The sequence below is a fragment of the Fusarium coffeatum genome, assembly GCF_003316985.1.
Source record: "Fusarium coffeatum strain FIESC_28 chromosome Unknown BRIP53273_contig_45, whole genome shotgun sequence".
In the NCBI taxonomy this organism is placed as follows: Eukaryota; Fungi; Ascomycota; class Sordariomycetes; order Hypocreales; family Nectriaceae; genus Fusarium; species Fusarium coffeatum.
In genome coordinates this window covers 207,886-234,939 of record NW_022157842.1, presented here as the reverse complement: position 1 = coordinate 234,939, position 27,054 = coordinate 207,886, and the positions used below count along the sequence as shown (strand labels likewise).

The following is a 27,054-nucleotide window of genomic DNA, read 5'->3' as shown; positions in this document are numbered from 1 at the left end:
GCCCGGTGAGCCCTGGTGAGGACAGGGTCGGAAGGATTGTCGATGCTGTTTGTCAACCATAAGTGACGGTCATCGTGGCGACACACTACTGCGTATTGGATCGTAAAAACCAATCCAGCCCGTCGCATACAGAGGTGAACGAGCAGCTGGGTAAGAAGTTGAGCAAGGTTCTTGAACTGTTAGCCTATCGTATTGTGCTATGACAGATCTACTCACCCAGAGAGGCTGCCCAGAATCGTTATTTATAAGCGTTGATGGTGCTCAACCTTCAGTCGTATAATGTCGATGTGCACTGATTCATTTCGACGTGAATGCATCGTGTGAGGCTGTATACAGAAGCTACCAGAGTTCATCAGGGTTCCAATCTCCGATGCTTGGCCAAAGCCCGGGGCAGAGCTTGAGTTGCGCAAACCACCAAAGGCAGAGGATGCAGGAGCAGCGGTTGTCGGGACAAGGGAAACCCCAGAGCCAGAGTTGCCTAAGCCCGCGCGTTGCCCTTGAAGGACTGGGAGATTATCGCTCGAACCTGAATGGAGAGATCAATGTAGATTCTTCGAGTGTTCTTCGGAATGTCGGGATTTTGGTGATCATGTATATCAACCTCCACTCACCAGTACCGCGTCTTGGTTCTGTGCAACGTCCGGATATCCGTCTTCGATCGTATGCTGCTCAAATAATCTGGCGCTTCACCAGAACGTCCGTTCTCGGCTTTGAGAGCTAATATATAGCAGTGAAAAAGCCGCATTGACGACGATGTGAGCAACCGAGCTTCATTACGCTGCTAGGAGGAGCCGGTAGTTAGTAGTCAGACCCGACGAGGATGAAAAGTCGAGGGGCCACCTACAATGCTGGGTAAGACTGTAGACAGCTAGCGATGGTATATGTAATAATGTATTCGATACGGTTCGACGTGGCAAGTCTTTCGCTCAGTGATCGGCCAGCGAGATCTTCGTTCTTTTGACGTTGAAGGATTTCTCTAGGCCACTGATGAACTTGTGTATGGCAGAGTTTGCGCTTCATTTGAGGTAGGAAGATATTCCAACGGTTACAGAATTCTGAGAGACAACTGCTTAGAATCCCTTCTACTGAAGTTACCAAAAGATGGAGTACTATGGGTCATTCTCTTACCATCGCTATTGCGTGTACCTGTGAACTGAAGGCGCTTTACCATGCTTGTCACAGTAGCCCTTTCTGAAGGGCTCCGTCGCTGCGTAGGAGTCGTGATAATATGGATAAGACCTTGCTTGTAGCTAGTCAGCAAGCCGTCTAGATGGATGTAGCAAATAGACGTACCAGTTTAGGTATTCTGCGAGGTTGGCGTTGTCACAATCTGGACGAGACAAAGTCTGTTGGAAGCATGTCTGCCGTATATATTGAAGGAAGGAAGTGGAAACTGTTGGAGTATCTGTCAAAGAAGGAAAGTTGTACTGCCTTCCACAAGAATGGAAGGAGGACGGATACAGAATTATATAGAAAAGGAAGGTTGCCTCAGATGTATAAAGGAAGTCGCATGTATCGATGTTAAACTCAGAAAAAGAAGGAACGGTGTCAGGTGATCAATGATGCCTCTCAACGGATTCTGACATGATGATAGGATTAGAATTATCCAAAAAATAAATATCGTTAAGAACAACTTGATTGCAGAAGTGTTTCGTTAGGTCTTTGTTTTGAGCTTTGTCGCGTCGCTTAGGCATCTGCGCTAAGATCAAAAGCGTCAGTTGCTTGCAGTGATATCAAAGGCCTGGACCAAGATAAAGGTGATTTTCTTGCCACCACTTGCCCAAACAAAACACTTACAGACATCACCAAGCACTGTAACATCACCTGGAATCTAAGTCCTATATGCGATAAATATGGAATTTTAGTGAATGACGCCATTGTTTGGATGCTTCCCGGCGATATACATCTCAAGGATTGTCCGTCCTCCTGTGTTTGGTATTGCTCGGCGTTACCTGACGTATGCATTGTTGAGCGTATTCTCAGTGAATCAACTCGTATTTGATAGTTGTATTAGAGGAGTGTGGATAGTCCAACTCCTGTTTGGATAAAAACGACAGACAATCAAGCCCTAGCTTGTATAAGAGTCCCGAGTACATATAAACGAAGTATTCTACTGTAAAGACCGCCCAACTGCACTATACGTATCTTAAGATATCGGTTTCGATTTCTCAGAAGTCGTGCTCAACTGCCGTCCGATCATACGACTACCGTGTTTCGGAACAAGATATCCAGATCTCGCCTAGATATAAGACCGAGAACAACTCAAAACAACAGTTTCGTCACGGAGACGTAAAACCAGTACGGAACTTGTAAAGAACCAGAATAGGGAACTGGCCAGATGGGGTAGTCGGTATAGTTCGACGGCACAGAGATCAGCCAATTGCAGCGGTTGTGCAACATCCAAGATTGCGAGTATCAGGCAATATGAGATAGTAAACGCGGGGAAGTTGTAAGATTTGATGTCGCAGTAAAGACAGACTCGTAAGTTGGACTGGAAATGCATCGCCGGTCTGGGGAAGGACGAGGCGAGAATATCCCGGGCTCCGGAGATGCAAGTTTACGTGGGAGAGTTCGGGGGTTGAGTCTGACGTAGACGTGCTTGTCACAAGACTGCCAGCTTCGGTGGGCGCCGTCGCTGATTATCACGTCGTTTTTTTACGGTTATTTGTGAAAGATTGATTCAATAATTTAATTGCCGGTCTGATTACTTAGATACCTTGATATTATTGAATGTTCTTCGGGCAATAACTTGATCATATTTCAGAGGGCTATTTAGTTCATGTCATTGATTTTGGCGCTAATTCTCCAGACTTTCAGGACCCCTTGTTCTGGCTGGGGTGCCGAAAATGCCCGACATGGGTGCCCCAGCCATTATCACGGCACACCTAACGATCATGATCGAACCACCGGCAGTCAAAACGTGTGATGTGAATACCCGATGAGGCAAACCACGACAAATTGCGTTTGATGAGTATCTATATAATGTTCGTTCATCTCCCAGTATCTCAGTCTCATTATCATCTTCACAAAAGACAATTTATACCATCAATAACCACTGCAATAAAAGGGATATTCCCAAGTCTACAACTACAATCTTCAACCACAATTTTCAACCAACAACAAAACACCATCAACATGCTTCCTGCTACTGCTTCCTCTCACATCGCCCCCAAGTAAGCATATTCTTTCAAGATATTCATCCTATATACTAATGAAATCCAGGGTCCTGCCTGTCATCTTGACCGTCGGAGGCGCTACCGTTGCAAGCCGGTCTTTCATCAACGCGAACCAATATCGAGAGCCGGTTCGAGCAAAGCCCTTCCAAAACACCCCGGCTCGACCTCGATCTCCATACTTTGAGAAGGTCCTTGAATCAGTCTTTGCATAGAGGATTGTAGGATAAGGGATATTGGATATTGGATAACGAATAATGATGGGAGGCGTATTTGATTTTGGGCGTACATATGGTTACTATTGGAGTTTGCTTTTATGAATAAATTTGTATACAATAAGAAGTGGAAACTGGAACTGTGATCTTCTTGTTATGTGCTGCGTTACTAAAACGGTTGCGATTCTCTTCACGCCTACCAGCTTCATAGCGGTATGTGACTTGACAGCAGAGTTGCAATATAAGGCTGGCCAAACAGACACTCTGGGCATTACCGCTCTTCAATGAACCAGCAGATGGAAGTAGTAATATCCCAGAGCCATCGGGCTTTCGCAGTAGTTTTGTTGCCATGCCACTCCTCACATATGCCCTGAAAGTTGGCGTTGCCTGGCTTGTAGGATGAGAAAATGACACATTTGGGCCAGATAAAGGAATCACTGCGAAACTTATGGGAACGTCGTCCACGGCTACCGTAAAGGGAAAAGAGAGGATCCTCTTCTATGTGATCTCGTTCCCTGTGCAATTGAATAAAATGGAAGGGGAGACAGTTATTCCAGCATTACTTCGCCTAATTCTTTGGCCCGAGACCTGTATGTAGTAAATAGCTCAACCCGAGTTCGCCGATGATATCTTTATGATAAGCTTTCCCAGGCAAATGCCTCATTGGAGATAAGACTCCAATCCCACTAGACTCAACGTTCGCCGTTAGCTTAATTTTATTGCTAGCATTAACCTGGTATATTTTACCGAGCCAAGGTTCTTTGCGGGGAGAGTTTACGCTGCTATCGGCTTCATGTAACCTCACTGAGTAATTGAGCGACGATCACGTGAGCACCATCTGAAGCTATAAACACTTGTAAGCCACGATCCTGGACTTGCGTTCTTTTCTTTCGGGCCCGTTCTGGTATCTTTGGAAACTCGAGCCTTATTTGATCAAAAGCCATGTTGAGCTACGCTGCTCTCGTGGCCACTTGGCTGGCTTGTCCTGCATCAGCCAGCTATGCCTTCTACGTCGGCAAGAACCTCACCCAAGACGGCAGCGTTATAGTAGGAGGCACAGGCGAAGAAGTCTCCAGTCATTGGCTTCAACTCTTCCCAGCTCGAGACCATCCTCCTAACTCGACTATCACCGTCGGCGTCACCAAAGATGCTACTTTTCCCGGCGAGCTTTTCCAAATTCCTCAAGTGAACCACACATTCCGGTACATGAGCATGCAATACTCTGATTTCGAAGGGTTTCCTGCTCCGTTGACGAATGGTGGTTTGAATGAGAAGGGTGTCACGGTTCGTGATGTTTGGGCGGACAATCGTGATGAGCTTCTTGAGATGACGCCGAACCCGCAGACGGGTGTGCAATACAGTGATTTTGCGCGCATTGTTATGGAAAGGGCCAGCTCTGCTCGTGAGGGCGTTGAAATCATTGGAGATTTGATGGCCAAGTATGGTGAAGCTACCTACGGAGGCAACTCTCATCTTATCGCTGATAAGGATGAGGGATGGGTCGTCTGGGAAATGGCTGGTGGTCAGAAGCTTTGGGCTGCTCAACGTCTTGGACCGAACGACGTCAAGGTTCTTTACCCCGGATATATCGAGGACTTTCCCACCGATTTCAAAGACGACCCTGACTATGCTGGCTCGGACAATATTGTTTCGTTCGCCGTCGAGCAGGGCTGGTGGAACGAGACTTCTGGCAAACCTTTCAACATCTTCGACGTCTACGGCCCCCAAGACCCTCGATACAAGGCCCGTGATGGAGGATACAAGTTCATGTCACAGGCCGCTTTGGAGAACGCCACACTCGAGATGGTCCCTCTTACAGAAGCCAAAATGATGGAGCGAGTTCGCGATCCTCGAATTGCTGACGATGAGGCTGGATACGGGCAAGTCGTTAGTCTCCATGATGGAATTGACCGAGATATGCTCCGAATCTGGAACGCCCCAGCAACCTCCGTCGCCGCTCCCTTCGTTCCCTGGTGGCTCGGCGTTCAATCCATCCCACCCGAGTTCAGCGAACACCGCTACCTAACAACCGGCGCATCGAGCAGTTTCCTCAACCCAGACTATCAACTCCAAGAAGCTTCCGAATTCGCCGGCCGTATTTTCAAGCGCGTCCTATACTACATGTGTTCCGAGCCCAACAAGTACCATCCCATCGTCACAGAGATGTACGAAAAGTTCGAAGCTGCATCTCGTGTTCAGATTGAAAATTGGGTTGAAAAGACAGCTTCTACCATGATCAAACAGGGCGAACGCGAGGCGGCACAGAGTTTGTTGACCTATTATTCTCACACTAGGGCTACGGAGGCGTTGGAGATTGGTCATACTTTGAATAATGCTATGGATGGGTATATCAAGTTGACGGGAATGTGGCGTGGACCGAAGGGGGATCAGATTAATGATAATGGCGAGGGGAATGAAACTGTCAATTGTCTTGTTGGGTTTGATCCTGACAAGCCGAGATACTTGCAGGGGAACTCATGATTTGTTGATAGATAGAGACTGTCACAAGCTTATCTAACACCAGAACTTGGAAGAATATTATGCACTTATCCCGATGATGCCACATGGGCAACAGATGGAATATCCTCTAAGGCTTAGGGGGTAAAAACAAAGTTTCTTAAATATTAGGGTAAGCTTGCATATGGTGATCTAATTATTCCATCTCTTAGGCTAGGGGCGCCCAGTTTATCTGACACCATAACGAACGCCTCGCCTGGCGCAACTGTCGACCATCCACAAGACATCAGCATTCCGATCTCGACCCCAGAACTGGTGGCAGACCACGAGAACTCAACACCAATGGCATCTACTGAATGCATTACTCCAAGCTTCACATCTAGGTCTCCAACTCCAGAGCTCCGAGGCTGCGACACGATCCTACCACGAAATACACCACCGCCCATGTTTGCATAGGATGAAGTCGTCGGTGATTCTGAGGAAGGAGAAGAACAAAGAAAGAGACAAAGGGATACTGGGATGGTCAAAAGGCAGAGAGATGAGCCTATTGGGACAAGGGGAAGCAAGCAGCTTTAGAACATCACGGGGTTATCATGCTGGGAATTTTGGCGTTTACTTGGGATCTTCTACTGGGCGCGTGGATGTTACATTAATTTCGGGTATAAGAGTGATATTGGGAATGTCAAATGTCTACCATTACCTTAAACTTGAGATTGGTTCTTGCAGTGTTGGCCACTGTTCAACTTGAGATGTTCATTTGCTAGCGTCTATACTCATTAACAGCTCTGAATCAGAGCAAAAGGTTGTCCCACTGTTATAGGCAGGTATAAAAATCCTTTTCCTTCTTCCACCTCACATACCTCCTCTCAATTTCAGTCAACACAACCACCACCCTTCTCATCACACCCTCGGCGACATAACGACGGTCGTATCAAGATTCAAGACCTAGTACGTCCATTTATCAATTCACGCGCTTCATATGAGCATATTCCTTTTTGGAGCCCGTGGAACCCCTGGCGTGAAGCTGCTTGACCTGTCGTTCTTTCTGACCTGTATTCAGACCGAACGCCATCCATCAAACCCTCAGCTGCCGACTTCGCTGTTTTGATTCACTCTGTACACGTTGAGAGAAGTGACTTTATAAAAAATAAAAAAACCTTGGCGAACTACCGAATTACCATCATGCCACGAAGAGGACAAGTAGGTGAGCTTACTCCACGTTGGTGTCGAGCCTTGAAAGCTGATATCTCCTAAGCCACCTTGAAAGAGGCCCGAGACTACCCACCAAGCCGCCACGACGCCCGACGAGTCCAATGACGCCTCCTTGATTTGGACACAAGCAAAGCCGCAGCATCCGCCCCAAGCCAAAGTCAGTGCTGGACGGGTTCGCCTTGATGGCCAAGGTTCGGTTGGAGATTTATCACTACATGGTGATAGGCCAATCCACGGACTGCGGCTTCGAGCGAGACCATTTGGTCGATTTTTTTGTCCCGTTGACGCAGCCGGACACCCCCCCTACCTCGCTCATGGAATCACCGAGGTCTCTGGCCTCCGTCAAGAGTTTCTCGTTGAGGTTTTCAAAAGAGTGATCCTTTCCTTCACGTCAAGCAAGTCCCTGAAGGAATTCTCGAGGTTCATTCACGCACAATTCAACCTCGACCCAGCCCAAGTTCCTCGTCTTAACATCAAGACCTGCATTTTTCACAACGACTCCTTCCCCCAAGGTGTCACATTCAATCGATACGAACCGGTAGACGTTGCTCACGGTATGTGGGACAAGCCTGACGAGCACCTCAGGGTCTAGGTAGCCCAGATCGTGTTTCTGTCGACTGCCCTCAATCTCGAAACCCATTTTGTTCCGCCATGGAGGAACTATCGTTATCTGGCGGGGTGGACAACACCCCCCCTTACGGCTGTCAAAGATCAACATTCGCGTCACTTACGACGCGTCAAACTGGAACGAGATACCCGTGGAAGACGGATTGAGATCCTTCCATATCAGCATGATGCGGCACTGTGTCACGGGGGAGGACCTGGTAGCGGAAACTGCAGAGTTCCAGAAGAACATGTCACAGACGAGGTGTTACAACCTTACCCTTTATGGAACCCGGGGGTTTGAAGGATGAGGTCTATATTTACTCAGATGAGCCAATACAAGCAGGCTTGATAAGAGATAACCAGTGCATTATGATTTCAAATAGAATGTCCTCTAAGGCTTAGCCTACTATTATAAAGTGGCCTGAATGCTGGTCTTGGCTAACCTAAAGTAAACAAACTATTTCGTCTCTTATGCTCTTGGGACCAATTTTCTGATAGCTTGAGGATAGGCTATCTCATTCTTTTCTCAATCAGCGACAGTTCGCTTCAGTTCAAAAGTGGACGTGGTTCGGCGACAAAAACCCATCTTACAACCTCTCATCCGTCACAAAGACCCGTTTCCGACGTGCATGATCTGGTGGAGATTTCATCGGGAGTCCGAGATCGTGAGGACTTGGTTGTTCGCCGGCATCGGCTAGACCGGGAATACCGTCAAGTCTCGGTCGGAAGGCGCCCCGGATTATCAAAACCCCGCGTTTACTACCGACATACCTAACCTCATGGGGATTTCGTCTCCTCCACCAACCAGACGCGATTGATATATAAACATTACATTCAACTCATACTGCGACATGTCGAAACGAAGTTGGTCTGAAGCGGAGAATGGAGAACAGCAGTTTCCGCCACTGATCTCGAGAAAAGTCAAAGCTTGTACGGCGTGTCGGAGACAGAAGGTATGTTTGACTCTCATGCGGTAAACATGGAAATATTGACTGTTGATAGATCAAATGTCTGATTGATGAAAGTGGTCCGCCTTGTAGGCGGTGTGCAGAAAAAGGCCTGTGTTGCGTCTTGGGGAAGAGTCTACAAACTATCCTAGACGAAAAGTCTCAGTACGTGTCCAGCCAACAGAAACCCATGAAAGCAATATGACTTACATGCTCCAGATTATCACAAGATGTGGCACAGGATCTCGAGCAGATGCACAACTTTTTGAAGCAGGTTGCTGGTAAACTCGACTTGGAACTACCGCCTCTACGCTCCTCTTTTGCGACAACAGAAGTGTCAAAAGATGAATCACCAAGCCAACCAAACAAAGACCATCACGTCCCATCTCGCGATACTTCACCGAAACCACTGCCAGAAGACGATGACTTGCCATATGCTCCCATTCATTCACTCTATACTCTCACGAAATTACGCGCGCTTCGCTCACCAGATGATCTCAACTCGCAGCAAAATCAAGGCATTGACGATGTGATCACGAGACGACTAATTTCACTATCCGACGCAGAAAGACTGTTTGAATTTTATAGAAAACGCCTGGATCCTTATATCTACCTTATTGGCTGTCCTTACGAATCTATGCAAGAATTACGGCAGAAAAGTCAATTTCTCCTCGTGGCGGTCCTGACAGTTGCCGCACTTCACGATTCTACCGCCGACCACTTATACCCTATCTGCACCTCCGAATTCAAAAGGCTTTTCGAGACATCGATATTCGAAAGACGACTAAGCAGGGACTATTTACGGGCTCTCTGCATCGGCTGCTACTGGCTAAGCGATTTATCATGGATGCTATCAGGCCACGCTATACGACGAGCAGCGGAATTCGACCTACACAACAGTTACGACAGAGCTATCGAGAAATCTAGTACAGAAGACGCTGAGTGTGCAAGAATTTGGTACATCCTTTGCGTCTGTGACCAACAGCTTGCGACGCAGTATGGAAGGCCGTCTATAGTGCAGGAAGATGCTTCCACACAGGGAGCTATAGACTTTCTGCACTCTGCCGTTTCGAACGAGGAAGACAGACGGTTGTTGAGTCAAGCTACTGTTGTCAGTATCTTGCGGAGTATCAGGGAGTTGTTCAGTGGGAACAAAGGGAAACCAATTCCACGGCTGCATTTGAACCATATTTCTCATTTTCGAATACAGCTTGATCAATGGTTCGCATTTTGGACAGACCAAGTGCAAGGTATGTGGTATGGGCGTATTTACTGAACATTGTGTCAACTGACAACTTTCAGAGCAATGGCCCGGCATCGGCGGCTTCCCACGAAAAGGAATCATCCTCCATTATAACTTTGCACAACTATATCTATACTCACACGTTTTCCGGGGCATATCCAAAGACGACCATATTCCTCACTACTTTCTGGACTGTGCTCTGAACGGCATCAAAGCAGCGACAACAATCATCGACAAATTCCTCAATGATCCCGATATTACCTCCGGCATAGTCGGCATGCCGTCATACGTCCACTCCATGACTGCTTTTGCATCAATGTTTCTCACCAAAGTCGCCACGAAATACCATGATCTTATCGAACGCGATAAGGTTTACGATTTGATTACTGGCTTGGTGCAGCAGTTTCGGTCACAACCTGCTGGAAAGTGGCATTTGGCAAATTTGATGACTAGTGGGTTGGAGAGGATGGCACAGACGTTAAAGCCGGATGTTCCGGTCGATATGGGGTTGCCGTTGGGAGTTGGGATGGATCAGAGTGTTGATGCTGGGATATCGGGAGTTGATAATTTCTTTCCTGATTTGGCTGGTGACTTCTTTTTCAACTATGATATGAGCTTTGATATGAACGCGTCTATGTAGGAATGGAGGACAGGATTCTAGCATAACTTACCACTGAGTTTAGGATATCAGGAGCAAGAGTCGGACAAATGATCTTAATCCTGAAACCCAATCATCCACCTTCAGTCAAACCATGAGTTGAATTCACCATATGAGCAAAGCTTATATCCAATCCAGACGTTGAATTTGTACACCAAATATTTACATATATACAGACATCAAACCTTACAACTCATCATAACCGCTGCTCTCCCAGGCACGTTGAGCCTTGAACTGCTCAGGGAACCATTTGGGCGTCTTTCCAGTAGTCATCATATCAACGAGCGCCTCAGCACTTCGATAAGCCCAAGCCATACCATGACCGTTCATACAGACAATAGCCCAGAGACCATCCTCAGCTGGGACGTCACCAACCAAGGGGAACTCATCCGGTGTCTCGCAGACAATACCAACCCAATCCTGGATAACAGTCGTGGATTCGCCCCAGTTCTTGTATCCATATACAGTACGTGCTGCGCCATGTAGGACGAGAGCGATTTGGTCGTTGATGGATGTATCATCTGAGATCCAGCGCTCTCGTGTAGGAGACATTTGGGTAGAGCCGCCGATGACGACACTTCCTGCGTCCTTGGATCCTGGAGGACGAGCGGCGATGTAGACGTTTCCGCTGTGGAGATCACCTACGCTGTTGCTTCGTTGGAAGACCTTGCTGTCGGTGTCGTTGTTCGAGGGTGTGACGGCGGCAACTTGGTTTCTGACGGGCATGGTGAAGTTTGTGCTGGCGATACCTGGGTGAAGAGCGTTTGTGAAGCCGTTGGTAGCTAGAACGACGTTCTTGCTCTTGACGGTGCCACGGTTCGTCTTGACTTCCCATTTAGCTCCGCTCTTGGTCTTGCCGAGTTGCTTCAGGTTGAGCGCCATGGTGTTGGTTTGCAAGTTCAGACCCTTGTCAAGACTGTACTCGAGCATAGCACAGACAGTAAGGTAAGGATTCTGGGTGTGGGCTTTAAAAGTCACAGCACCAACGATCTCAGGCCACTGCCAGTAATCGCGCGCTTCTTGACCCTTCATGATAGTCCTCTTGTTGTCAGGAACGTCATTCGGTCTCTTCTTCTCCAACGCATGCTGAAACTCAATGTTCTTGACAGCCGTGTCAAAAGCATCCTTGGTCCAGTAAAGACTGGCAGTTTCGACATCCGTAAAGTCGCTCGAGACATTATTCGACTTGACAAACTCGCGCACATCATTAACGCAGTCCTGCTCCATGTTGCTGACCCTCAACGCATCATCCTCGCCGTACTCCTCTACCCACTTCTTCACACCGTTGTAGTTACCGGCTTTGCAGTGACCGCCGTTACGACCTGTTGCGCCAGATGCTGCGGTGCGGGCTTCAATCATGAGGATAGACAGATCGGGATCTCGGTCCAGTAGCTTGTGCGCTGTTGCGGCGCCGGAGATGCCTGAGCCGATGATCACATAGTCGAAGACTTGGGATGTGGGCAGGTCTTTTGTTGTGCGATGGTTGGCGATACGGTGAGGAGGATCTTGCCAGTATGCTTTTGTGGCATTTGGAAGAGGCAAGCCAGGGATTTTGAGATGAGCTTCCTGGGTATCATCTCGTCTGACGGCCAGAGACTGGACACCCGCCACCAAAGACAGCAGTGCTAGTGATGTAGATCTCATGATGAATACCCGTGACAAGCCAACAATGAGGGTAAAGAATATTAAAAGTGAGGCAAATGATGATCTTTATAGAAGCGACGTCGGAGAGTTTACCGGTCCTCACTTTTAGAGCCGCAAGGAAGATGGAGATGGTTTATCGGCCAACGTTGAGAAGGTCTGAATGACTCCGCTTGAGTAGACTCGATTAGGAAGGAGTTTGTGAGATCAGCGCAGAAGGAAGCTCGCTATCGTGCGGGGTTCAGCGCTATCTTGCACTAATTTAGTGCTGCGGAGGTAACTAGGATTAGAGTCTGGGGTGAGAAATACTGGGTCAGTCTACCACTGTGATAAGCACCCAGACGAGTGATTTATTTCGTCTCTTATGCTACCGAGTCAAGTTTCTTGTTACCCCGAGACATGGATATCCCCAATATTGCTCCGAATATCTCATTGATGGACTTACGATATTCCCATTGATATGACTTGACTACTGGAATTGACTCAGAGATCCATCACGATAATCCACTCAATCCTCCCTTGTCAAGTTAACCCTATACCCAACAAGTTCAAGCTGCTCAGCACGTCTTTCACTGCCCTTCCCACTCTCTGTAAACACGAAGTGATCCTGAGCCAAAAGCTGATAGACAATTCTATCCATCGATGCCCAGGTGACACAACTTGCATCAGGCCAAGCAAAGATAGAATCTGCCGCAGCTACATCTTCCTCTGTACCCGCTGTAGCCGAGACTCGCCACGAAGTCTCAGTGTCAGTTTTAAGACCTGTAGGGTACAACCGGAAACGAATGAGTCCTTCTGGAGTGGGAAACTGTGGTGGTAGGGCGAAACTTAGGTATGTTTTTGCGATATCAACGCCGTTGGCTGTCCAGTTTGTGACTTTGAAACCTGGTTCATCGTCCACTGAAAGGGTAATAGATGATTCAGTCTCAGCGTCGGAGTATGTACCGCCGTACTTCTTTTCTGCTTCATCCTTGCCAGCTTGTTCAAGAGCAGGAAGAAGTTCCTGGACAATGTTTGAAAACCAGACCTGAAGGTTTGAGCCGCCAATCTCGTCGATTGGACCGGCGTCGAAGAGGGCGATAGTAATATTGTAGTCTGGGACCAGGATCATGAGTGAATGGTAGGTGGTGATGTCGCCAGCTTTGGTATAAAATTCGATCATTCGACCATCTTTTGTGACGTTGTTGGAGCGGTGAATCTCCCAGGGTTCACCCAAAAGAACGCCTCTTGATGAGGTACTGGTAGCCGGTTTCATCCATTTCCTGGTTTGCGCTGGGCTCAAGAGCTTGTAGCTCAGTATAGCATCGCCAAAAGCCATGATATCGTTCAAGGAGGAATAGTAAACTCCAGCACTAGTATCGTCAGTAAACTGTTTCATGGTGGGGACAAAGTTGCTTACGGGTCGCCATAGCCAAGGGTGGCGTTCCACCACAAATCACCAGGAGGAATGAAACCCAAAGCATCATCAGGCTTCTCACCATATGTATGGTCCATACCTACAGGATCCCAGATGTGTTTCTTGATGAAATCGCCAGACGGCATACCGCTGACCTTTTCGATAATGAAACCCATCAAAGCCCAGCCGGTGTTTGAATAAACTGGGTTTGATTCGAAGGGGGCGTAGATAGGAGGTCTTTCACCGAATCGTTCATAGAAGTCTGCAGGTTAGCTGTATCCAGTGATGAAGGGCGAGAGAAATACCTTTCTTTGTGCATTCTGGAATACCTAGAATCCCTGAGCAGTTGAGGCTCCTGGAAGGATCAGGCTTAGGGAATCCGAGCTGCGTCCAGTCACCGTATGGTTCGGCATCAGTAGCCACTGTACAATGTTAGTAGAAACCTAGTATATGAAAATAGGTGAACTCACGGTCAGCTGGAACGCCACTGATATGTGAAGCCAAAGCTCCAATAGTAATCTCATCCCAGTCCACCTCCCAAACAGCGTCCCTCTTCCTGGCACTCTTACTCAACTTCCTAAGCTCAGGCAAGTACTTTGTCACCGGATCATCAAAGTTGACTTTATGTAACTTCAACAGCGCAAGAACGGGAAAGACCTTGGACAGACTGGCCATACGAAAGACAGTATCTGAATCTACCTCGTCAACGCCACGAGGGTCAACGTTGGGAGGTGTGCTGGCGAATTCAAACATGAAGTCATCTTCGTTGGTGGATTTGATGGCTACTGCAACTGACGAGTTTACAAGCTCGGATGTTGCAGTGTCAAAGAGGTCTTGGATGTTGTTGAGGGCGGTTTTGACGGAGGAGTGTGTGCTTGGGTTGAGGGGAGGAGGAAGGACAGGGCCTAGAGGGGGACAGTGGCCTCCTCGGGCTGCGAGGGAAGTTCCCACGAAGAGAGATGTATAGAGATAACTTTGAAGAGCCTTCATGGTGGTGATACTACGGCAGATGCTACATGGTAAATCTACTTCATCCAAGGGGATTATAGACCTTTTATAGGTTCACTGTCTCAGCCAGTTGATATATCCTCTTATTCGTATCAATATAGGATCCTACTCCTTCACTGCTTACATCCAACTTCGCCAATGGATCATAGGCAATGCCTTGGAAATAAACCGGTCAAAAACCTGGTATTAGCCTGCTTGAAGTGATTTACGAATATTGTCTCCTGTCTAAATCTCACGTTCAAAGTCATCAGGATCATTCGTCAGCTTATGGCTTCCGGGTAAATCACAATATGACAAGCAAAAACTCCAGATTGCGACTGCGATGTCAGATTCCATGGAACTTATCACTGGTAGCCTGAGCTAATGCAAGCCTCATCCTCATCTCCGCGCAAATCCCTCCCGAGTTTAGCCAAATTTGTCTAAACAGAGCGCAAAGTCTGAGACAGTGTTTGTGGGATTCTGTTATTTCCGATTGACGATGTAAGCTTAAGTTAAACCTCGGAAGCATCGGGATTAATTCCACTTCTTGGTTGTGAGGCTTAGAATTAGATACGCAATGCCATGGAATTGAGTAGGTTTAGTACCGACATAGCCACATGGCCCCGAAGCTAAAATACCCTGTGACCCAGAGGTCCAGATCTCCAATACAGAACCTTCTTAGGCCTTAGTATCTGTATGCCGGGAGAAGTCAATGTGACATGATCTCATTCGCGTCTTGGCAACAGTGTCAGCTGTGAGGCTTGAGGTAGTTTGCTGACCACCTTTTTGACAGCGCGGAAACCTCAGGAACCCGTCTCCGACTCAATGGCGATTGGGTGCTAAGTCCATAACTATGTGGGTTCATCGTGGATCTTTTCAATCACATCGAAGAGTATTCTCAATGGCGATTGGATGTGGATGGTTTGAACGATCAGCTTTGTAAAATGTCTCGTTAGACGGAAGCTGTCAGCTGAATATTGATCACGCGAAAGAATCTCACGAACTTGGCTGCAAGGCTGATGGTAATATGTCCGAGGAAGAGAGAACGTTGTCTCATTTGCGTAAGATTTGTCATTCCAAAGGAACGGATCATATCGAATCCGATTCCTGCCTCGACATAAGACATTGGTGGAGACCACGGCTAGGAACATGCAAAATGCTTAACAAAATGGTATCATAAATTCATAATCGCTAAATCAATACGCAAATATCCATCAAGGCCAGTACACATCAAGTGTCTGAACCGGCGAACCCCCTTCCGAGATTCCTCCACCTGGAAGGTAGATACCACCCTTGACAGCAACAGCCTGTCCACCATGTCTTGGCAAGGTCATCTTGCCCACGCTCTCCCAGCTCTCCTTGACGGTATCAAAAACCTCAATTTCGTTAAAGATACCATCGGAATCCTCAGCATTGTTTCCTTCACCGCCAAGGACGTAGATCTTCTTGCCGACGGTACCGGAAACAACCCCGCCACGAGGAGTGGGCATCTTGGCATCGCTGGTGGTCCAGCCTTTCTCAAGATCGTCAAGATCGAGGATGAAGACTGTGTCTTTGACGTTGCGCTGTCCACGAAGACGACCGCCTAGGACGTACATTTTGTTGCCGACGACGGAAGAGGCAGCGTGATCGCGGCCTTCGGGAATGGCTTGCGCGGCTTTGGGAAGATCAAGCCACTTTGAAGTCTTTGTGTCAAATGCTGAGACAAAGGCGACAGTATCTTGTTCTCCACCTGGACCAATTGGCTCGAGCGTGCGCATACCGCCAGCCATGTAGATGATGTTGCCGTAGACACCCATAGCAGCGCTTCCTCTTTCTTGATCTTCAGGAACAGGCTCCACTTCCGTCCATTCATCAAGATCGGGATTATACACCCATGATTCGGGGAATGCCCTCCAAGCACCATCAGCGGCCTCTGAAAGACCGCCTAGCAGGTAGATCTTGCCATTGACGGCAGCGACGTTGGGATGGTTCACCTTGACGGGTGCTTCGGTAACGTATCGTCGCCATGAATTCGAGCGCGTGTTGTAAAATTGGATAAGGTCTGTAGTTTGGAAGCCATCGGCATCTTTATTGGGAACGATTCCACCGATGATGGCGATTTCTTTGTCCGAGAGTGCGACGACGCCGTGTTCTTGTCGCGGGGCAATTGGTATCGACTCGAGGGTTTTCCAGGTATTAGCGCCCTGTGGAACAGCGCTGGCCAGAGCGCTAGCAGCCAACGACAGCAATGCGACGGAGGGAAAGATCATTGTGAATAGAGTTACACTTAAAAAGAAGAGGTTGGAGAGAGCGAAACAAAATGTGGTGACACCCTGAACTTAAGTATCAACTCTTTCTTGGCCCTTTCGTCATGGAATTGTGGCTTGCTCTTGGCATTGTCAACTTCTCTTACACGTATGAAGCACGGAGGTGACCAGGAACAGGGAAAGCTCCCCTGTGCAGCGCTTTGTCACAGTGAACTCTGGGCGCTGTGACGCGTTGCGATTACAAGGGTGGCTTGCTGGAATGAAATTAATCGCTGGTGCTCTGGGCGCCAAGTAAACCTCTGGTTGGCTGCACGTGTTGGATTTAAGCTACATTTTATGCTTTTACAGGCCATGTCGGCAGTTGCACGTGGTAAAGGTATTCGATATCAACACAATTGAGTCTCTTTCGCTCATTCAATAGTGGTAAAACTAACTGAAATCCCGCAGTTCGTAATTTTATTCCTTTGTCACGGTATCACTGACTCAAAGAAAGATGGCTGACGATCGCAAAATACTCAACGCCATTCGTGGCTGCATATGCAGCCGAGAAGCTTGGATCTTACAGACGCGCAACTCAATTGCAAAAATGACCGATCAGCAGTCTACAATAAATGAAGCGACTTGCGCATTAACATCATCTATCGGAAAACGATGATCGTCATTGGTAGTGAGGCTGTAGATGCAAGCAGTAGCGCTTATCTGATTGCGTCAGTCAATTACAAGCCACGATGTGGTGTTTTTTATCACGCTTTTGCGGTTACTGTGAGGCTGGCCGCTGTTGGTGGTGAGAGGGCAAAAAGGCAAAAAGGCAAAAAGAAAGCTGACAAGACTGGGATTCGAACCCAGGCCCCTTTCGAGACTGCGAATCGTTACTAGTTCGTATAGAACCTGAACACAGCGCCTTAGACCGCTCGGCCATCTTGCCTTTTGATTGGATATTGAAGCAGCTCGCAACCAGAGTCTAGGTTGCTGGAATCAACCGAGAAAACAAACTTCAGCTTACCATTATCTTCAACAGTTTCAAACAGGAAATTGGAAACAGACAAAACGTGGTCGTAAACTCAATTGGACTCGAATGGTTGCAATTTCGTCTGTTCTCAAGCCAAGTGTTTTGATACCCTAGGACCCTGAATCTGAAACGTGAGGAGAACCTTGTCTGGAGAACAGGTCGAGTTTCAGAGTCCTGTGCATTATTGGATAAATGTTTCTAGTACGAATTGAGTTTCTTCACAATGTGGTAGCACGAAAGGTTAAGCTTAAGTGAAATCTTAGCGAATGAATAAGGGTTCAATGGTTGGAGTGCCAAGATGTCAAGACTGCCAACAGCCCAACTTTGACGCCAATATTCTGCAGCAGGAATATAGACAATCTAGATCTGTCCTTGGCAGCAAATATTTGATAACCTTATACGAAGTGAAGTCAGAGGCAAGTTCAAGGAGTTAGATCTGCTTGTTGTAAGGCATCGTTGGTCCGTCATGATATTCATAAGTGTAATTGAAAGGGTTAGAAGCTAATATGGCTATACAACGCCTATCATATCTCAAATAGTGTATGGCACCTCTATCAAGTCGAGAAACCGCCAGAGTTCACTTGTCGCGGCTCACCAGCAGCCTCAAAAGTCCCATTCATCAACCTTCTCAAAGCCTGCGCAGTACTCTGTCCCGGCGCAACCCACGTAACATTGTTTCCAATACCTTCCAAATAAGCCACTGTAGAGTTATCAAAAGCATACTCAAAAGTAACCCGTCTGGGAACAAGCTGGTCGTGCAATCTCGGAGCAGCAAGAGCTTCCGCTACAGTCATGTTCTTATCAATAGCGTTGAGCACAACCTGCGCAGTAGCAGTGATGATTCTACTCCCGCCTGCAGAACCTGTGACGAGAGACACTTGGCCGTCGGGTCCTTCGACTATGGTTGTGCTGATGCTAGAAAGTGGACGTTTGCCAGGCCGGATGAAGTTTGCTTCGCTGGGGATAAAGCCAAATTGGTTGGATTCGCCAGGGATGCTGAAGTCGTTCATTTCGTTGTTCATGATTACGCCTGTTTCGGGGATGATTACTTGGGAGCCAAAGTTTAGGTTGATGGTTGTGGTGAGAGAGATTGCGAGACCGGATGAATCCATGGCGACGATGTGTGAAGTTCCGGGTGTGTCTAAGCTTTCGAGGCCTTCGGGATCGTACTCCTTGAGCTCGAGAGGACTTCCTTCGAGTTTGGCTCTGACTTCCTGGCCGGTGGCACTGGAGTACATCTCCGATTGGTACTTGGCCATATCATCGACGTAGCTTGGATCTCCCAAGTTCGTTCTCATGCCGTAGCTGAACTTGAACGCTTCATCAAGATAATAAGCACTATCGTTGACTCGGCTGGGATCGCCAAGGAAGTCATATCCCTCCAGAATATTCAGAGTTGCCGCAACTACAGCACCGCTGGAAGGAGCTGAGCCACTAGTAACCTTTCCACCCCGGTAGTTAATCTGAGAAGGTTCGCGAATCTCAACAGTGTAATTCTTCAGATCATCAGTTGTCATGATACCCTTCTCCCGTTGAAGAGTTCGAATCATAGCGTCAGCTATGGGGCCTTCGTAGAAAACATCTGCTCCACCACCGGCGATGGCTTCAAGAGTATCCGCAAATCTTCTTCGGGTGAGCTTCTCACCAACCTGGACAAGTTTGCCAGAAGGTGCAAAATCAATCGCCCAGGCTGGATCGTTGACCAAGAAACTCTCGTTTTCAGATTTTGTGTAGGTCCTCTTCATGAATGACATGGTATCGTTGTTAGCGGGGAAGCCATAGCGTGCGACCTTGATAGCTGGCTGGACGAGGTCAGACCAGGGTAGACTGCCATATTTCTTGTGCAAATGCTCAAGACCACGTAATTCTCCTGGGACACCACTGATATTCGTTAGCTATGGTAGACATGAGAGGGTGGGTTAATGTACCTAGCTTTGCCGCCGTAGATACTCTCATTCACATTCTTCTTGAACATATCCTCTGTCGCAGCCGCAGGCGCCATCTCTCGGAAATCAACGAACTCATAAGCTGAAGACTCATTCTTTCCATTTGGTTTATGGATAAGCATGAAACCTCCTCCGCCAATACCAGAATGATACATGCCTTCAAACGTTAGCGCAGGTCATATCGACGGGCATTGTTTGCTTACCAACTGTTCCAACACAAAGAACTGTTGCGACCATAGCATCAGCTGCGTTACCTCCATCTCGAAGGATGTTCACTCCAATGGTGCTGCATATTTCACTCTCGCAGGCCACAGCGCCGAGATTATTAGAGAATTGTCGGGATTGCAAAGGCTTTGTTGAAGGAGGATAATGAGATTCCACTGGCTTAGAGTAACCGATCTGTGGCAAGACGCTCAGCAGAGCCGCCAAAAACTGTAATTGACCCATGTCGACTTTGGAACTTCTGTATTGACGTCTTCAAGTGAACGAGAAAGAGGAGGAAAAGATGGCGTTTTTGTACTACGGACCAATGTCGCTCGCCTATGCTAAGCCAATGCAACCTTGCAATTGACTTTCATTCAAGCCATTTTAGTCAATTGAAGCCAATCAAAAGTCTCGCTGAAGCTGAAGAACCACGATAAGAGGTTGGAGAGGACATCATTGTAAGGCGGGGTATCGATCCTTTGGCCGATAGCGTGCCCAGGAGCTAAGCTCTTCATGGAGCGATCAGCGAATTTGAGCCTTGGTCATTTACCAGCTTCCTAATGTAGAATGGAATTTATGATGGAGAAGGTGAAGTTATCGTGAAGAAGCATTGGCATTACACATAGCATAAGCTGCTTGTCGGGGTAAGCATAAGAGACGAAATAACCTGAACATTCATGTTGGCTTAAACCAACATCGATGCAGTTCTTTTTTTGACGCCCCAAGTCTTGAAGGATATATTTCCTGGCACCTAGTAATAACTGTCTTACTAGCCTCCGACGCCGATTGTTGAGATTCAATAATTTATGGAACCTCCAAAGTACAACCCTCGTACTCCCAAAATGTCGCAAAGCCAAGCCTCTCATAGAACCCTTGTATCTCCACAGCATCAATAAGAATTCCCTCCATGCCCCTCTCTTTCAAAGTCTCCATCGCCTTGATCACGAGAGCCAATCCGATACCTTTTCCTCTCGCCTTCTCATCTACTCCTACAGCAGCGATAAGGCCGGTCTTCTCACCAGAAGGTAGCAGAGGTATGAAAGCAAAGGCATCGGCAGCCACGGAGTCTTGGGAGCACATGAGGGTCCATCCGATTTGTTCATTCGTATCCGGATCGAAGGCGACAAGAACTTGATCGTGTTGGTTGTGAGCAGCGAGAGCTTCGTAGATACCTGCCCAGCTCTGTAGAATGTTAGATTTGGGGTATCGGGCGTCAGGATGTCAGAAGAATTGACCGCCGAGTGCATAAGAGACGTAAAGACTTGGTCACCTTAGGCTAGCACTTAGGCTACTTGATTTCTGCATCCTAATACTTGGGGGACATTTCTTCTAATAACTGTTGGGGGGAGCAAGATACGTACAAATTGGGCTCGTTGTTTGGTCATGCATTCTTCGTATAATTCTGCTGACCACGGAGCAAATTTGGCTTTTGATTTCGATACCCGCTCCAGTATCTCGGATGGTACGGTTTCTTTCGTAATGTCCTTGTAAAGATCCCGAATTGGATGAGAAGCGTCGTAAACACCTACTCTGTGAGAACAGCCGTCAAAGGGATGAGATGACATTTACCTCTGTGTGAAAAGAACTCCTTCGCCTCTTTCGGAGCCGTATTGGGGATCTGCCACCAGAACCGTGGAAAGATAGATCCTACTTCCAAAGACTTCAGTTCTCCACCTACCGTATCTCTCAAACCGATTTTGGCCTTGTCCAAAAGAGCGCTTCCAATTCCTTGACGGCGATGTCCTGATAAGACTCCGATGGCAGCAACTCGTCCACGTCCCTGATCGGCTGTAGACCCGTACGAAAGACAAAGACCGTGTTCATGGATACAGTGATAGCCTGGGAGTGCGAAGAGAAGTTTCGCGAACCGGTCTTGGGAAATCGGCCAGTCGGGAAAGATAGTCTGCCAAAGCTGCCATGCCTTGCTGATGTCTTCGTCTGAGTTGGTCAGTTGGCGGATCTCGTGCCTAGATGCGCTGACGCCATTGTTGGTCTCATCTGCCATTTTGTTTGAGAAATGATTCTATTTGAGTTTTTGAAAGTCAGTTTGTAAGTCGTAAAGAATGGGTTGTTTTGAAGTCGGAAGATGATATGATGACGAAGCCAGTTGAGGCACATACGAGGTTGAGGTCGTAACACGTGAGCTGACCATGCGGAGTTATGCAGGGAAGGAAGCTGTTCCTGCCTTATTCGGACACCACCTACGGAGTAATTGTACATCTATCGTCAAACCAAACACCGTATAAATCATCTATAAATCAACTAACTCAGGATATATCCTCCCCTAAGTCCAAGAACTATCGAGACAAAAAGTCTATCTATTCTATCCCCATCTACTCACGAACTGCATCTCTATTCGCCCTCGCCTCATCTCTAGCTCTCGAAATCACATCCTCCCAAATCGGAGGCTTGCATCGAATTTCCTGCCCAGCAGCCTCTGCGTCGAATCCGAATTGCAGCAATGCATCCTCACTGCACCATTCGCCTGTCGCCATGAGTCCAACTGGAATCTTACCTTCGACATCTCTATCTGCGACATCGCCAGCGTCCTTGCTACCCTCAGGGATAACATAGCCGGCTGGGACAGTGATAGCAGGAAGGCCGCAGAAATTGGCGAGCCAGACGTATTCCATACTCTGGAGGGTGTAGTTTCCGTCGTTTACACCGTAGGACAACTCGGACTTTCCGCCGCGGATGGGCGAACCGGCGCAGGCAGTCGTAGGGGTTATGATCATCATGCCTGGGTATGTCTTCCAGAGGTGAGCGAGGTGCTGCATCAACATTCCTCGTAGCTTCTGAGCTAGCAAATAGTCGGTGGACGGAGTGGTACGACCGAGAGCAAGAAGAATCTTGTTAGCCGGGGTAATACCACTGGTGTCGAAAAGCAAGGTCGAGGCGTCGGTGAGAACAGTAAGTGCATGCGCCATCTGACCCTCAGCAGGGAAGGGAATATCAATCGGAACGAGAGTATATCCGTGTTTGGCTGCCAATGATTCGACAAGACCGCGAACCAAAGACTGGACTCCGGGTGCGGCACGAGAAATCCATGCGTCAAAGATACCTAAGACTTTCGTGACAGGCGGTGATGGCTGAAGAGCTAGAGGCGGGAATTGAGTTGACGGATGCGGCTCGGCAATTGCTTCGTATGCAGCGACCAAAGATTGCATATCCACAGCGAGAGGTCCTTGAACCGCACACGTGGGTGAGTGATTGGCACCAGGCCAGGAAGTAAGCCGAGCATGCGTGGGCTTCAGACCAAAGACGGAACAGAATGAACCAGGAATTCGAATACTTCCACCGCCATCACTGCCCAATGCAAGAGGCACGAGTCCAGAGCTGACGGCGTAAGCGGGACCGGACGAGCTTCCACCAGTATAGTAGCGTGGGTTGAATGGATTAGGTGGCGTTCCATGATTGGGGTTATTTCCGGTTGTATCTGTCACGATTAGCGATGATCGATAAGAAAAGCAGTATAACTCACCCAAACCAAACTCATGCATAGCAAGCTTTCCAAGAATAACAACACCTGCTTCTTCAAGCTTCCGCACGATCCAACTCGTCGATGACTCTCCTTCAGCAGGTATCTCGGCATATTCTTTCATTGATCCAAGACTTGTAGAATATCCATCTAAATCATAATCGTCTTTGATAGCTGAAGGAACACCGTCTAGAGAACCCAATGGCTGTTTGTTCTTGTACCTCTCCGTCGAAGCCTCAGCAGCTCTCATGATCTGATCAATTCTGATCTCCCTCCATGCATGAGCATGTTTTCCACGCTGGGGACCATCGAGTTGGATCAAAGGGAGGATTGCTCGTACAACATCAACAGGCGTTACCTCCCCAGATAGGTACAAATCTCGATAATCTGCCGCTGAGTAGAAGCGAGAAGTATCAAAAGCTGGAGAAGTGTTGTACTGTTGTAAAGAAGACAATTGGACTCGTTCACCGCGTTCCTTTGCTTCACCTGCCGAGAGGGCGAGTGGGTAGACTGTTGGATCATATCTTGGTTCGACATTTTCAATGATTGTTCGGATCTTCCGGAGCGAACCAAAACCAGCATTCTTCCATGCTGTCTCACGAATAAATCGGACCCATTCCATCCTGCATTATATTGGTATAAGTTATGAAGTTTTGGGATAAGAAAAACTCACAAAAATGCAGCCACAACAAGAAAAGGTCCTCTGATGACAGGATTCGGGTTCCTTTCGATAGCATAAGGTACACGGGGCCTATCGTAATCATGTCAGTAAATCGACCACTTATAACAAAGTTGTAATATTACCCCTCCTGAGCCTCCGGATAGTTGAAAAAGTTCCTCTCGCTGATATTCTTACTCATTTTAAACAATTCGACTGTGTAACGATGTTATCAAGAAATTCGGTGGTGTCCGTTTTTTGCCAAGACCAGGTATGATAGACAGGTGACTGATCGGAGAATTTAAACTCTCGGATCGGACGGCAACCGCGGAAGCCGATTGATCAAGCGGTGTTTAGTAATGGACTACGTACTCGTCATGCGTGATCTGCAGGGGAATACGAAGTGAATTCTGATTCGTAGATATGGGCGACCTCCTGGATATGCAATTGCTTCTTTCGGGAGACGGAGGTTTTGAGGCCCGAAGTCAAGATAAGAGGAAGATATATTGTAAGTGGATCAAATTGGACAAGATGACTGGAATATTCCGTCATACTGACAGAACCACCCTTTCGATACTCATATGTCAGCGGTATGCTGCTTGTTAAAACATCTTAGCAGATCAGTAATCGTAAACACGATCATGCAAATGCGAGGCTATTCCCATATATCTCTCCAGGTATACCACATAATGATCTGGGAGTTGTTAGGTGACATTCTTCTCTTGGACAGATATACTCACGGGCAAAAGGCCATCTAACAGCATACTTCCTCATGATCGGTTGAAAGGTTTTGGCGAACTTGCAGGCAAAGTTGGATGCATCATCTCTCACTATGATAGTCAGATTGTGCATGATGCAGAACATGCTGACCATAGAAAGTTTTTGAATGTCAACTTCTTTCTTCCGGTGCATGTTCATTACTCCCCTGCAAGCCTTCAACGCAGCTTCTTCGCAGTCCTTTAGCCATGAATCACCATCTCTTTGCCGTGGCGTAGTAAGGTTTCCATCTTCTGGCTGTCCTGCATAGTATTCGCGAACAAGCATAGCACTAGCAAAAAACGTTAGTAGAGAGCACAGTAAATGTGAGTATACGGAGACGAACCTAAGGGATAGCACTTGAGGATCGTGTCCTGACCAAAAGTCGGGAGCTTTTGGTTTACCACGCTGGTCCATCATGCCTCTCTTATCCTTTTCGATGCCCCTAACACGGTCCCTGTGTGGTTCGTCATCTGTCCATGCATCAAACTCTGGCTCCGATTCCGACTCGGAAAAGTCAAAAGGCTCCTCTAAATTCTTGCGTTGCAGAATCCGCCCCGCCCTTACCACACCTTCATGCATTGAGCTAAGCCTTTGAATAGCTGCCTCTGATCTGCGCTCATAGTTGGTCCAGGAGAGGCTGCGCACCCTCTGTTCAACATCTTTGCTTACAGGATGATGACTAGGACAAGCAAGTGGGAGTTTGTTCGGATGGAGGAAACTGAGTTTTTCACAGCACCTGCTATGCGCGGATAGGGCGATCATCCTGTTACTCGTTAGCAAAGAATATGCCACTTTACTCACGCATCTTACCGGTCGAGAGTCATTAGGCACAACAGCCAGGTTAACTGTGCCTCCCTATCTGCCAAATAATCCAGGGCCAGATTCGCCATAGTTAAGGCGGAAGTAAGCGTGATATGGGCTTGTTCAAAACACCCGACTCCAAACTCGTACAGAGTAACTAAACCCAGAGTTTGAACAAGATGAATATGTGATGCGACATTCCCCAACACGACAGCCAACAATGCTTTGATGGCTTTGTACAGATCTGTATGCGATACAGTCACTTCACCGAACGTTGGGACTAACGCTGTGGCGGGTGGTGAGACGACGAGAAGCATCGCCATATGGAGCAATGGTAGAAATCTGCCCGGATCTTCGTCACGGATAAATTGTTCTGCTGAGACGTACTCGTCGATATAGCACGGTTCAACTATCGGGAACCACTTGAAGATGTCATCCTGGAGTAGTTCATCGACCGTGCGACCGAAATCAGATATCAAGGTCTGCACGAATGCCTTCATATCTTTTGGAACTTTGTTTACAAAGTCTGCGGGAGCAAATAACAGTTTTCCGAATTGCTCGTGGCCATGTTTGGTGAATCTCCAGTGGCCATTCAGGTAATGTGCCAACGGTTCTCGAGGTTGTGGAGCTGGAACCACCGGGGGAGGCGGGGCTAGCACGCAAGGTGTTCGCCGATGAGGATCACTGGATACAATTAGCATTTCTTCGACACATGAATCGAAGAAAGGCACAACTCACTCTACCGTGCAACGCGTACAACGTGGGAGCACCCTGTCACATGTTTGCCTCCGAAGGGAGCATCGCGTACAGTCGCGTTCGGCCCTGTCAGGCCCTCGAAGACTCGAAGGCATAATTTCGAAGGTAGATGGCAATGCGGCTTGATGGAGACGAAAGAGACTGAATTCTTGATGCGTTGAGATTAACGATGGTGATGGGAACTTAGGGGTTGTGTTTGATTAAGAGCTGCCTTTTCTGTTGACAGGGAAGCAATTAGCACTGCAGCCACTAAATCAATGCCGGTACAGGGGTGACCGGGTTGCTTGGTGGCAGGTACGACCGCGCAACTGCCGGGTAGCATTGCCAATTTGGGGGCATAAAGCACGAATTTGACTCAACTAGGGGTCAAAGAGAGAGACACAGATACCTGATCTCAATTCATTGCGGTAACTGTAGTTTAGAACGTCCTTTAGTCGGAGCTCACTGTAGACGTCGCTCCATAAAGGTTCTTGTTGGAGTCTGATAATGGCCGGACTTCGAGCTAAGAAGACAGGCAGGTGATGGACTACTTCTCATTACACACGCTCAAACAGGCAATACTAAAATCCTAGCCACCAACAGAGAACAAAAAAGATCACTTTTCATAAGAGCAAAAGTAAAGATCTGATGAGACTGGGACTCGAACCCAGGAGGATTGC

General features: G+C 47.7%; 9 protein-coding genes across 9 annotated transcripts; 3 read left to right on the top strand and 6 right to left on the bottom strand.

Moving 5' to 3' along the window:
• Positions 1-3,135: 3,135 nt before the first annotated feature.
• FIESC28_02080 (uncharacterized protein) lies at positions 3,136-3,388 on the top strand (the record flags this gene model as incomplete). Its single annotated transcript, XM_031156230.1, has 2 exons — positions 3,136-3,173; positions 3,223-3,388. 2 exons carry the CDS (start codon positions 3,136-3,138, stop codon positions 3,386-3,388), a joined length of 204 nt encoding a protein of 67 aa, XP_031019763.1.
• A 942-nt stretch (positions 3,389-4,330) lies between these two features.
• On the top strand, positions 4,331-5,869 carry FIESC28_02079 (uncharacterized protein; the record flags this gene model as incomplete). The annotated part of the gene is made up of 1 exon (XM_031156229.1): positions 4,331-5,869. The coding sequence occupies one exon, from the start codon at positions 4,331-4,333 to the stop codon at positions 5,867-5,869; it is 1,539 nt and encodes a 512-aa protein (XP_031019762.1).
• Positions 5,870-7,027: 1,158 nt separating this feature from the next.
• Positions 7,028-10,493, top strand: FIESC28_02078 (uncharacterized protein; the record flags this gene model as incomplete). The annotated part of the gene is made up of 6 exons (XM_031156228.1): positions 7,028-7,045; positions 7,113-7,611; positions 8,763-8,775; positions 8,830-9,721; positions 9,821-9,860; positions 9,913-10,493. The coding sequence occupies 6 exons, from the start codon at positions 7,028-7,030 to the stop codon at positions 10,491-10,493; spliced, it is 2,043 nt and encodes a 680-aa protein (XP_031019761.1).
• A 204-nt stretch (positions 10,494-10,697) lies between these two features.
• On the bottom strand, positions 10,698-12,155 carry FIESC28_02077 (uncharacterized protein; the record flags this gene model as incomplete). The annotated part of the gene is made up of 1 exon (XM_031156227.1): positions 10,698-12,155. The coding sequence occupies one exon, from the start codon at positions 12,153-12,155 to the stop codon at positions 10,698-10,700; it is 1,458 nt and encodes a 485-aa protein (XP_031019760.1).
• A 505-nt stretch (positions 12,156-12,660) lies between these two features.
• FIESC28_02076 (uncharacterized protein) lies at positions 12,661-14,538 on the bottom strand (the record flags this gene model as incomplete). Its single annotated transcript, XM_031156226.1, has 4 exons — positions 12,661-13,504; positions 13,552-13,810; positions 13,854-13,970; positions 14,019-14,538. The coding sequence occupies 4 exons, from the start codon at positions 14,536-14,538 to the stop codon at positions 12,661-12,663; spliced, it is 1,740 nt and encodes a 579-aa protein (XP_031019759.1).
• A 1,211-nt stretch (positions 14,539-15,749) lies between these two features.
• FIESC28_02075 (uncharacterized protein) lies at positions 15,750-16,787 on the bottom strand (the record flags this gene model as incomplete). The annotated part of the gene is made up of 1 exon (XM_031156225.1): positions 15,750-16,787. The coding sequence occupies one exon, from the start codon at positions 16,785-16,787 to the stop codon at positions 15,750-15,752; it is 1,038 nt and encodes a 345-aa protein (XP_031019758.1).
• A 1,560-nt stretch (positions 16,788-18,347) lies between these two features.
• Positions 18,348-20,186, bottom strand: FIESC28_02074 (uncharacterized protein; the record flags this gene model as incomplete). The annotated part of the gene is made up of 3 exons (XM_031156224.1): positions 18,348-19,674; positions 19,722-19,896; positions 19,943-20,186. The coding sequence occupies 3 exons, from the start codon at positions 20,184-20,186 to the stop codon at positions 18,348-18,350; spliced, it is 1,746 nt and encodes a 581-aa protein (XP_031019757.1).
• A 561-nt stretch (positions 20,187-20,747) lies between these two features.
• On the bottom strand, positions 20,748-21,948 carry FIESC28_02073 (uncharacterized protein; the record flags this gene model as incomplete). Its single annotated transcript, XM_031156223.1, has 3 exons — positions 20,748-21,125; positions 21,305-21,468; positions 21,513-21,948. 3 exons carry the CDS (start codon positions 21,946-21,948, stop codon positions 20,748-20,750), a joined length of 978 nt encoding a protein of 325 aa, XP_031019756.1.
• Positions 21,949-22,276: 328 nt separating this feature from the next.
• FIESC28_02072 (uncharacterized protein) lies at positions 22,277-25,728 on the bottom strand (the record flags this gene model as incomplete). Its single annotated transcript, XM_031156222.1, has 7 exons — positions 22,277-23,379; positions 23,425-24,044; positions 24,095-24,172; positions 24,226-24,295; positions 24,820-25,127; positions 25,182-25,601; positions 25,649-25,728. 7 exons carry the CDS (start codon positions 25,726-25,728, stop codon positions 22,277-22,279), a joined length of 2,679 nt encoding a protein of 892 aa, XP_031019755.1.
• Between the last annotated feature and the right edge of the window lie 1,326 nt (positions 25,729-27,054).